The sequence below is a fragment of the Dreissena polymorpha genome, chromosome 1 (assembly GCF_020536995.1).
Source record: "Dreissena polymorpha isolate Duluth1 chromosome 1, UMN_Dpol_1.0, whole genome shotgun sequence".
Lineage (NCBI taxonomy): Eukaryota > Metazoa > Mollusca > Bivalvia > Myida > Dreissenidae > Dreissena > Dreissena polymorpha.
In genome coordinates this window covers 87,622,385-87,635,084 of record NC_068355.1, presented here as the reverse complement: position 1 = coordinate 87,635,084, position 12,700 = coordinate 87,622,385, and the positions used below count along the sequence as shown (strand labels likewise).

The 12,700-nt window shown below is 39.1% G+C and overlaps 1 protein-coding gene across 1 annotated transcript in view; it reads right to left on the bottom strand.

Annotated features, from left to right (window-relative positions):
* The window catches only part of LOC127839203 (centromere/kinetochore protein zw10 homolog), a 30,373-nt gene extending 18,382 nt beyond the window's left edge, over positions 1-11,991 (bottom strand). Inside the window, exons 1-3 of the mRNA XM_052367477.1 lie at positions 11,898-11,991; positions 5,393-5,595; positions 246-353 (exon numbers count right to left, since the gene is read on the bottom strand). Coding sequence (XP_052223437.1) covers positions 246-353; positions 5,393-5,595; positions 11,898-11,934 — 348 coding nt within the window. The 5' untranslated portion in view covers positions 11,935-11,991. The remainder of the gene's footprint in view (positions 1-245; positions 354-5,392; positions 5,596-11,897) is intronic.
* Positions 11,992-12,700: the final 709 nt, after the last annotated feature.

The following is a 12,700-nucleotide window of genomic DNA, read 5'->3' as shown; positions in this document are numbered from 1 at the left end:
AGTTCCGATTTACCAACTTTCTGTACAGTTCCTAACTTTGCCTATGGCGTACGCCCGTGTTTACAACATTCCTAAACACATATATCGTACATAATGGCAGAGAGAAAATTGTCACATTATACATAATGTTTCTAAAATTACAGTTACAAAATTAAAATGATTTTTGTGTACAAATTAGAGCTGTGCTGGTGGTAAAGGCTCTACTTATACTGTCAGATATATACTCAGATATAGGAGTGGGTTACCTGCAGGTTGACCAGCTTCTCAAGTACCACCAGTAGGCAGGTGATGTCCTCCAGGTTGCCTGTCAGAGTCTCAAACTCCACCGTGGACATGTGCAGCTGACTTTTGATCTAAAAACAACAAAGTTCTGAGTTCTGTTCACATTCATGATGTACTACTACATTCCACAGATAACAGAGGGGGTAATCACATCACAATAAAGATAGCAAGGTCTGTGCCGATACAGGTATTTGTGCACTTTCATTCTCTTTACTACTTTTATTAATTGTTTAAATGCCACTCACTTTCCAGACATATCAGCAAGAAAGTTACCTGAAAATATCCCCTGATGCACATAGATGACAGTGTTATGTGACTTGATTATTCGAAACGCACAACACGGTATCTCTTAGCAGTGGATAATCTCTTACCCTGTGTGGCATTTATGGCAATTACCCGTAAAAGTAGGTACTGAGTACTCTTTAATATAAGGGAATAATGATACACTTATAAAAAAAACATAGATTTTTTTTACCAGGACCATTTTTGTTTAAATTTTAAACTTGAATCGCCAGCTGAAAGATTCAATCGCCAATGGTGAGTTTGGTAATCAGAAACACTAACATGGTGACATAACAGTTGAAACCGTAAGAGACCATGTCGGCATGTCTGGATGCAAAATAGATGTTCAAATTTACCTTGCCCACTTCTTGCAAGCTAACAATAAGGTAAGCCTTACCTGATTCTCTCTACGGTCAGTGTTTTCACTGACTGACCTGTTTCTCTATCTGGTCACTGACTCACCTGTTTCTCTATCCGGTCACTGACTCACCTGTTTCTCTATCTGGTCACTGACTCACCTGTATCTTTATTGTGTCACTGACTCACCTGTTTCAATATCCGGTCACTGACTCACCTGTTTCTCTATCCGGTCACTGAATCACCTGTTTCTCTATCTGGTCACTGACTCACCTGTTTCTCTATCCAGTCACTGACTCACCTGTTTCTCTATTCAGTCACTGACTCACCTGTTTCTCTATCCGATCACTGGCTCACCTGTTTCTCTATCCAGTCACTGGCTCAGCTGTTTCTCTATCCGGTCAATGACTCACCTGTTTCTCTATCCAGTCACTGACTCTCCTGTTTTTATATACAGTCACTGACTCACCTGTGTCTCTATCCGGTCACTGACTCACCTGTTTCTCTATCTGGTCACTGACTCACCTGTTTCTCTATCCGGTCACTGACTCACCTGTTTCTCTATCTGGTCACTGACTCACCTGTTTCTCTATCCAGTCACTGACTCACCTGTTTCTATATTCAGTCACTGACTCACCTGTTTCTCTATCCGGTCAATGACTCACCTGTTTCTCTATTCAGTCACTGACTCACCTGTTTCTCTATCTGGTCACTGACTCACCTGTTTCTCTATCTGGTCACTGACTCACCTGTTTCTCTATCCAGTCACTGACTCACATGTTTCTCTATCCGGTCAATGACTCACCTGTTTCTCTATCCAGTCACTGACTCACCTGTTTCTTTATACAGTCACTGACTCACCTGTTTCTCTATCTGGTCACTGACTCACCTGTTTCTCTATACGGTCACTGACTCACCCGTTTCTCTATACAGTCACTGACTCACCCGTTTCTCTATCCGGTCACTGACTCACCTGTTTCTCTATCCAGTCACTGACTCACCTGTTTCTCTATACAGTCACTGACTCACCTGTTTCTCAATCCGGTCACTGACTCACCTGTTTCTCTATCCGGTCACTGACTCACCTGTTTCTTGATCCGGTCACTGACTCACCTGTTTCTCTATACAGTCACTGACTCGCCTGTTTCTCTATCTGGTCACTGACTCACCTGTTTCTCTATACAGTCACTGACTCACCTGTTTCTCAATCCAGTCACTGACTTACCTGTTTCTCTATCCGGTCACTGATTCACCTGTTTCTCTATACGGTCACTGACTCACCAGTTTCTCTATCCTATCACTGACTCACCTGTTTCTCTATCTGGTCACTGACTCACCTGTTTCTCTATATGGTCACTGACTGACCTGTGTCTCTATCCAGTCACTGACTCACCTGTTTCTCTATCCAGTCACTGACTCACCTGTTTCTCTATCCGGTCACTGACTCACCTGTTTCTCTATCCTGTCACTGACTCACCTGTTTCTCTATCCAGTCACTGACTCACCTGTTTCTATATCAAGTCACTGACTCACCTGCTTCTCTTATCCGTTCCCTGACTCACCTGTTTCTTTATTTGGTCACTGACTCACCTGTTTCTCTATCCGGTCACTGACTCACCTGTTTCTCTATATGGTCACTGACTCACCTGTTTCTCTATCTGGTCACTGACTCACCTGTTTCTTTATACAGTCACTGACTCACCTGTTTCTCTATCCGGTCATAGACTCACCTGTTTCTCTATCCAGTCACTGACTCACCTGTTTCTCTATACAGTCACTGACTCACCTGTTTCTCAATCCGGTCACTGACTCACCTGTTTCTCTATTCAGTCACTGACTCACCTGTTTCTCTATCCGATCACTGGCTCACCTGTTTCTCTATCCGGTCACTGACTCACCTGTTTCTCGATCCGGTCACTGACTCACCTGTTTCTCTATACAGTCACTGACTCGCCTGTTTCTCTATCTGGTCACTGACTCACCTGTTTCTCTATACAGTCACTGACTCACCTGTTTCTCAATCCAGTCACTGACTTACCTGTTTCTCTATCCGGTCACTGATTCACCTGTTTCTCTATACGGTCACTGACTCACCAGTTTCTCTATCCTATCACTGACTCACCTGTTTCTCTATCTGGTCACTGACTCACCTGTTTCTCTATATGGTCACTGACTGACCTGTGTCTCTATCCAGTCACTGACTCACCTGTTGCTCTATCCAGTCACTGACTCACCTGTTTCTCTATCCGGTCACTGACTCACCTGTTTCTCTATCCTGTCACTGACTCACCTGTTTCTCTATCCAGTCACTGACTCACCTGTTTCTATATCAAGTCACTGACTCACCTGCTTCTCTTATCCGTTCCCTGACTCACCTGTTTCTTTATTTGGTCACTGACTCACCTGTTTCTCTATCCGGTCACTGACTCACCTGTTTCTCTATATGGTCACTGACTCACCTGTTTCTCTATCTGGTCACTGACTCACCTGTTTCTTTATACAGTCACTGACTCACCTGTTTCTCTATCCGGTCATAGACTCACCTGTTTCTCTATCTGATCACTGACTCACCTGTTTCTCTCTGGTCACTGACTCACCCGTTTCTCTATCTGGTCACTGACTCACCTGTTTCTCTATCCGGTCAATGACTCACCTGTTTCTCTATACAGTCACTGACTCACCTGTTCCTCTATTCAGTTACTGACTCACCTGTTTCTTTATACAGTCACTGACTCACCTGTTTCTTTATACAGTCACTGACTCACCTGTTTCTCTATACAGTCACTGACTCACCTGTTTCTCTATCTGGTCCATGACTCACCTGTTTCTCTATCCGGTCACTGACTCACCTGTTTCTCTATCTGGTCAACGACTCACCTGTTTTTCTATTCAGTCACTGACTCACCTGTTTCTCTATCTGGTCACTGACTCACCTGTTTCTCTATCTGGTCACTGACTCACCTGTTTCTCTATCCAGTCACTGACTCACCTGTTTCTCTATCCAGTCAATGACTCACCTGTTTCTCTATCCAGTCACTGACTCACCTGTTTCTCTATCCAGTCACTGACTCAGCTGTTTCTCTATCCAGTCACTGACTCACCTGTTTCTCTATCTGGTCACTGACTCACCTGTTTCTCTATACGGTCACTGACTCACCTGTTTCTCTATACAGTCACTGACTCACCTGTTTTTCTATCCGGTCACTGACTCACCTGTTTCTCTATCCAGTCACTGACTCACCTGTTTCTCTATACAGTCACTGACTCACCTGTTTCTCAATCCGGTCACTGACTCACCTGTTTCTCTATCCGGTCACTGACTCACCTGTTTCTCGATCCGGTCACTGACTCACCTGTTTCTCTATACAGTCACTGACTCACCTGTTTCTCTATCCGGTCACTGACTCACCTGTTTCTCTATACAGTCACTGACTCACCTGTTTCTCAATCCAGTCACTGACTTACCTGTTTCTCTATCCGGTCATTGACTCACCTGTTTCTCTATACGATCACTGACTCACCAGTTTCTCTATCCCGTCACTGACTCGCCTGTTTCTCTATCTGGTCACTGACTCACCTGTTTCTGTATATGGTCACTGACTCACCTGTTTCTCTATCCGGTCACTGACTCACCTGTTTCTTTATACAGTCATTGACTCACCTGTTTCTCTATCCGGTCACTGACTCACCTGTTCCTCTATCTGATCACTGACTCACCTGTTTCTCTCTGGTCACTGACTCACCCGTTTCTCTATCTGGTCACTGACTCACCTGTTTCTCTATCCGGTCAATGACTCACCTGTTTCTCTATACAGTCACTGACTCACCTGTTCCTCTATTCAGTTACTGACTCACCTGTTTCTCTATTCGGTCAATGACTCACCTGTTTCTCTATCCTGTCAATGACTCGCCTGTTTTTCTATCTAGTCACTGACTCACCTGTTTCTTTATACAGTCACTGACTCACCTGTTTCTCTATACAGTCACTGACTCACCTGTTTCTCTATCCGGTCCATGACTCACCTGTTTCTCTATCCGGTCACTGACTCACCTGTTTCTCTATCTGGTCACTGACTCACCTGTTTCTTTATACAGTCACTGACTCACCTGTTTCTCTATACAGTCACTGACTCACCTGTTTCTCTATCTGGTCACTGACTCACCTGTTTCTCTATCTGGTCACTGACTCACCTGTTTCTCTATCTGGTCACTGACTCACCTGTTTCTCTATCTGGTCACTGACTCACCTGTTTCTCTATCCCGTCACTGACTCACCTGTTTCTCTATCTAGTCACTGACTCACCTGTTTCTTTATACAGTCACTGACTCACCTGTTTCTCTATACAGTCACTGACTCACCTGTTTCTCTTACCGGTCCCTGACTCACCTGTTTCTCTATCCGGTCCATGACTCACCTGTTTCTCTATCCCGTCACTGACTCACCTGTTTCTTTATCTGGTCACTGACTCACCTGTTTCTCTATCCGGTCACTGACTTCATTCATCTCCTGCTTGGTTGCCTGGACATCACTGACCAGCTGCTCTGTGGAGTTCAGCTTGGACTGAATGTTGGTGTACTTGTTCACGGTGACATCGTACACCTGCAGCTTCAGGCCGTCTATTTTCTTGTTTAGTTGCTGAATCTTCGATGAGGCTTCTTGAGTCTCTAGCTGACCTTTAAGACAATAAATAGACATCAGTGTTTTTTTCGTTCAAATTTAGGGCTGTATATGACCCTATTCATATGGATAAAAGTATACATTTTTCCCAAATTTGACCTAAAATTAACAAATTTGAAGCATTTGTTAGAAAAACAATAACAACACTTATTTCCCAATTTTAGTCACAACGCCACAATTTTTTCCATTCCAAAGGGACCCGGACCATTTTACACATTTAAGATATGTACCGGTAGCATCTTTTCATCACATTTATTGTCATTATATTACCTTCATCCCTATGACTGCTTTTGTAACAAAACACAATCGTAATGCATAGAACATCTAGTATATCTATTACTGTTTATCTTACTTAAGAATGCCTTATCTGTTTAACTTTAATAATCTAAATTGTCATTGTTTTCTGGTTAAACAAACCTTATCAAATGTTTGTTATATCCAGTTAATGCTTTCTCCATTATATAATCACCATTACTTGTAATTTGAATCTCCAGCTTTGAATTGAACGCGAGTTGAATGTAACAATACGTCCGCCATTTGCAATGTTGATGGTCATGACGTAGCTATTTAATTCTACTCGGATAATGTATATCTAATCGAGGAAATGTGTTTTTTCAATGTTTATGCAGAGAATAAGGATTTGTGAAATTAGTAACGGTACTGCAACTGACAGAAAGAAAAGGAGTAACGCTGAAAATCAATTAGTACCTGTACTACCATATCTAAAAATACAGGTAGTACTGTACTACCTGTGTTCTTGGATATCGAAGGGTGTATAACTGACTTTACAGTAACATTTGCAGCAATTATAATTAATATATTTTGTTTCTTAAACAGTTATTAGCAGGGGTGTGATTTGAGAACCACCTCAGGGGAGGAAAATACCCTACCCCCCTTACAAGGTACATATAAACTCTTTGTTTCTATATAGATCCAGCAGAGTTTACAACTATTTGTAAAATAAGTTTGACATTGAAAGGGAGGAAATCAGCTGAAAAGAGGAAAAATCACACCCCTGATTAGGTTTTCAATTCTGAATTATGATCAGGGCCCTCACACTACTTTGGGGGAAGGGGTCCGCAGCCCTTAGGAGGGGGAATTTTCGCGGCGTTTCCCTTTTTGGGGGATTTTTTTACTTACACTCTCATTATTTCATTTGTACATGTTTGCACTATATCCATTGCATTTTTATAATTTTGTATGTTTGAAAAGATTAAATTGAAATAGAATTGAGATATAATAATCATGAGACACATCTTTCTAAAAAAACAAAAAAAAAACATTTTTTTTTTTGGGGGGGGGGGGGAATATTTCCCCCAAAAAGGGGAAAAAAGTATACTTTTCAGGTGGGGGACTGCCACCGAAATTCGGCGGCAGATTTGATAGATTGAGGGCCCTGATGATCCAAATACAACTACACATTACAACTTATGACTAATTACTATTTCTTTATTTTACTTGACAAGAAAACACAAGCCAACTAGTAAGCTAAGTAAATGAACACTAATGTCACTGCCTCATCTCAAAAGAATTATTGCTTTACTAGTTTAGCAGTTAAGTGTCAAAGTTGGCATCGCAAATTCCACAATTTAACAGTAAAACGTCTTCTATTTTCTCGGTGACAAGCCAATCATATTTGGGTTTGCAATCTTCCAAAGTTTTTGTTTGGATCCGTTTCCCATTGTGTTTTCTTTTTAGCCACCGATGCAATCAAATCGTTTAATATCGGGGCGACAATATCTTATTCTGGGTTTACAGATTTAATGTCAGGATGGTAAGATGACAGTATGTAGCCATTATATGACAACAAAGTGTTTTTTTGAACCGCTTTCGGTTTATCCGGCCTTCCCTTGCACTCAGACATTGTTTTTGACGGGTTTACAAGTTACCGGAAATCATGCGACAGAAAAGACAATACTACCGGAACCCAGTCTACAGTTTTTTCGGTAATTTAAATTCACGAAAAGCGCTGTTAGATTAGAGACCAACAAATCATGCCGCGCTAACACGGACGTATCAGTACCGCCTGATTTTTTTCCGTAAGTGCGTAAAAGGGATATTAAAGTCGTAATTGCACGTCTAGTTTATAAAAATAAATGCGTTTAAACCTTCATGAAAAAGACGTATTTACGGCTGTACGGCCCTTATCTGGAGCTCTGGTTTATGTGTAGTATTATGACTTGTAAGTATACAAAATGAACTGTGATTCCAGTTTATATAAGATGGGTGTTTAATACTCGTTATTATCAGTGGATTAACAAACTGACAAAACTCGCTGGACTTAATAGTGGATCTACGTAATTAATAGACCTTTGATCAATTTTGTTTTTCTTTAATTATTTTTGCCGACTTTCTTTAACCGTGCCGTCTGCGAAAAACCTGCAATTATCGGATGGTCAATCAATTATCACGTTATCATTTGACAACTTACGGCACGCGCTAAGAGGCATGAGTGTATTGTTATAGCAACCAATATTATGAGACTGCTTTGTCACGGTCAATTACGATTCGTGCGGGGGTAAATTGTGTAAACGATAGATAAACAACAAATAATAAACTTGCAAATGCGTGCGGGCGGTAGCACGCATTGGCAATATTAATTGGGCAGCTTGCTTTTCGCTTTTTTGGTCTTGTTTACTAAAAAAAATTGGGCAACTTGATCTTCGATTTTCTGGGCTCGTAGGGCGATATCACGGGCGTAAGGGCGAAATTATCGCTCTAGTCGCCTGTAGGGTAGTCCCTGCATAGAACTGATTTACACCGTTTTTCAGGTAACAAATAATTTATTTAAATTTGGTTAGATTGATAATTTAATGCAATGCTTGTTGATACCAATAAATTTATGATGTTGTTCATTGAGCGAGTTCAGTTATTATGTGGTCCGGTCGTCATCGTTGTGCTGAAATTTGGCATAGTAGCTGGCAATTAAAGTGAGGTGTTACACTAGTGCATTTGTCTGCTTCACTACCGTATGCAATAATGCGAAAATTTATTGACAGGAACCTAAAGTGGTAAATAATGGTGAAATGTATTGAATATGGATAATTTGAATTATTTAAGTTGAAGTAAGATTTGAAATGCAAGTTTTTTCCTCATTTTTGTTGTATTTGTATGTTTTCAATCGCACTATTGATAGTAAAACAAAATTCAGGTCAAGAGATTTGCCTTTTTAATGAAAACAAATATTCTAAATGGAATTAGGTCTCCACAGAGATAAGGTCACTACATGATACTGGCGTTCTTCTAGACTAGAGTCTATTGGGATTCAAGCAGGCTTTTTCCGCTCCATTTTGGGAAAACGCCACACTGGAATTTGGGGAATTTCGCGTCGTGAAAACCCCCATTTTGGGGAAAAAAAATAATCGCAAAATTGGCTCAATTGGGAAAAATTATCGCATGTAAATAGTGTTTCTTATATTTCAAAGAAGCCGTTAACTGGTAAATAACGACCATTTGGATAACTTATTATTAAAATTTTACAAAATATTATGAACATGTGTGATAAGTGCAGGTTTTTTAATCTGAAATTGGGGTAAAGGCTTGGCCTTTTTTGAGGTGAAAAAATCGCGCGAAGCGCCGGATTTTGAGGAAAATAAGGAAAGTCTTAAATAATCATTAACATATTTTACAGTTTTTAAAACAAATTCAAGGCAACAGATAATTTAATTATGCAATACTTTCTATTTTCTACACCGGATCAGGTCAACTTATATATTTTAAGGATAAAAAAAAAAAAAAAAAAATATTATATTTTTTTTTTAATTGGGAATTTTTTTTTCAATTGGGAAAAAAACAACCAGATTTGCATTGGGAATGGGGCCGAATTTCGGACCCGTGGCATAGGGCGGAAAAAGCCTGTCAAGTGTTGGTTTTTAGTTGTTGATGCATCACAAATGGAAAAGTAATAATTCAAATGATTATGGAATATAGATGGATGGACATGAAACAAAAATGGAGTATGCTATAGTCTGGTTGAGTAAATATTTTATAAATATATGACCATGAATCATAATGAAAATAATCATTAACCTTTCTTCTTTAAGATGTGTTGTTTTTTCCAAATGTTTATCGTCTTTAAACATCAAAATAATCGACTGTGTTGATAGTGTCAAACTACCATCATGAAAATAAGCTTCCGGTTGATTCGTGGGTTCTGATTGGCTGCCAGAATTTCAAGATTTGCATAGTAAAAATAGCCTTTAAACTGACCTTGCAGGACAGGTTAATTTCATGTGAACAAATGTCAACAGACGATGTAGCAGGGTTAATACCATACATGCCATACATCCCGATCTCGGCGGGACAGTCCCGCTTTTGGGCCCTTTGTCCCGCCGTCCCGATATGAGACGATTTGTCCCGACATTCGTTAAAAACGATGTAAGGTCTATAGGTTCCCAATAAAATTCGCTATTCAAGCTCTGTTTCGCTAACACTTACCCCCGCTAATCCCTTTATTGCCCCCAATTAACAATCCGATTCTACTTATCGTGTGTACCAGTGTTGTTTATGACACCTTATCAGCGATTTATCGGCTAATTATTGATTCCATCAGGCATTCACACCATGGTGGTTTTCAAGATAGTGGTCGCTTATTGCTATCGATAGTTGTATTATAATGAAATAAATGTTGAAAATGTGTTTATTTTTGTATTTGTTTAAAACGGTTTACAAAACAATTGTTTTGTAAAATTAACTCTACGTCATTAATGAGTCTTTTACATTCAATGTTTAGTTCATAAATAGCGTGATAATCCGAATGTGCAATATACCAGAATCGCAACAAACAGTCCAATAAGTGATACCCATCCTGTCTAGTGTAATTGGGTGTAATTGTAATTAAAACAACGAGGTGCTATGCATGACAGTTTGCCCCTTCTCCAATTAAGCTAAAAACCAGGAGGTGCTATGCATGACAGTTTGACCCTACTCCAATTAAGCCGCGACAATTGACAAGTAACAAACTGCGCATGGATACATGCTTAAAAAACATCACAACAAACAGTAAAAGTGGTACCCATCTTGTCTTGTGTTATTGTAATAAAAACAACGTGTTGTTATTCATGACAGTTTGAAACTACCCCAATACAGCGCCTGACAATTCACAATTCAGTTTAATCTGTGTATATAAGAAGAAAACAAAATATGATTATTAACATTAGAGAAAAATAATTCGAGTAAAGCATCCATAGACTTCTTTTGTCCTTTTGTTTTTGTTGGCGTAAAAACAGTTGAGGCGTTGTTGAGAGTTAAAATGAACACAAAGATGGTTTGCTTCCACCAAAAACCTACCTCTGAAATGTGTACAGCCGCGCATTCCGTGTGTAACTGATGTAACTGTTCGGTAGATAGTTTACTGTAACCCATACTTTCAGAGTACTGGATAGCCTCCCCTGCGTTAATGTTTGCCATTGAAACTAATATAATGAGTATTGTTGTCGTAATGTTCTCGATTTTGTACTCTAAAAAGATGAATATTATCCTCGTTGTTTGCTATTGTCTTATTTTATAAAACTGTTATTGTTATGTTTTAGATTCCATGCTTCATATCAGATGTTTTATGTCTTGAATAAAAGTATCAAGAGTATTTGTTAGTACTATACTGACTACAGTAAAGGTGGAATGATAGATCGTTTTAGGTGTCCCGCTTTTGGGTCAAATGTCCCGACAATTTTTTATGGAATGTCCCGCTTTGGACCTAAAAAATTATGGCATGTATGGTTAATACTCATAAATAAACAATTTTGTGTTACTTTGAAACACTATATGAACAATACATAAATGAGGAAACACTTCATAAGGACCTATCAAGTTATGATGAATTACACTATTTACTTGTTTTTGACGCAATTTTGATCGGAAAAAATTGGTGACCGTGTCAAAACATTTTTCCGTAACGAACTGCACCATGTGCGAACGTTCTATCGCGAGATTTCACGCGATTTCTATACCCACGAATCAAACAGAAACCACGACTCAACCAGTAACAACCATATCTATAAAGAAATTTTAATGTTATAAAAAACTATTAATGCTAAACAAGTTCATTTGGCACTTGAAAGTAGCCCTAAAATCTAAAGCGTTGCATTATGTCTACTAAGGAAAAACGGTCCACCATTGATAAGATTCGTTGGCCATAGGGCTCGTGATAGAATATTATTGTCAACCAGAGTTCTACTAGTCACGCTACTTAAAGACATGAGATTTAAGAATATGCATGATACAAACACACGAAAACATCACTTCATTTTAAACCTGATAAATGGCAAGTGTAAATACTGTTACAAATCCAGTGCTATACCTGTCGTAGTTAATACTTCGGCTACAAACGAGGCCATTGCTTTAAATGATTAATTATAATTTTGCTCTGCAAAATATCTATTTGTAATGTAAGGGAAAGATTCTCAAAAAGTGCCAAATCTCAAATCATCTAAGTGCTCGAAATGCTTGACAGCACATGTGTATGCTACGGAGAATCCTTCGTGTTCGAGGATTTTCGGTGACAAAGTTTGTTTGTGTGATTCGCAAGTATTTTGGTTTTACATTAATTTTTTACATTAAGCATTGTTTAAATGAAATGTAAAGAAAGTGAAGTCGAAAAACTTAATTGCCCCTAAAATTTGCAAACATATTGAAAGTATTTCAAGGTGTGAATTTATCATTTTTTAAACTTTCACATTTTCAATGTAAGTCAATATAAAATGTGTTGGTATAAAATAAACAAAATCGACGCAATCAAAATGAATGATAAAAGACAGATATTACAACTGATAGCTAGAACACTTAGATGTTATCTATAAAATGTCGTTTACATATATAGAAAACGGTACGTTTTAAAACAGTCGCACTTAACCCATTTATGCCAGCGTCTAGAGAAAGGGCCTTGCTAAACAGCGTAGACCCAGATGAGACGCCGCATCATCTGTTTGTTTAAAGGAATTTCTGTAAGAAATATTCTAAATATACTAGACATCCCTAATTTTGGAAATAAATTGATCCAATTTAGAAGGATGGGAGAGTCCACTAGGCTTAAATGGGTTAACGATGCCCCTGTCATTACGGACTCACCATTATTAAGAATCTTACAGTTACAACTAATAAGTT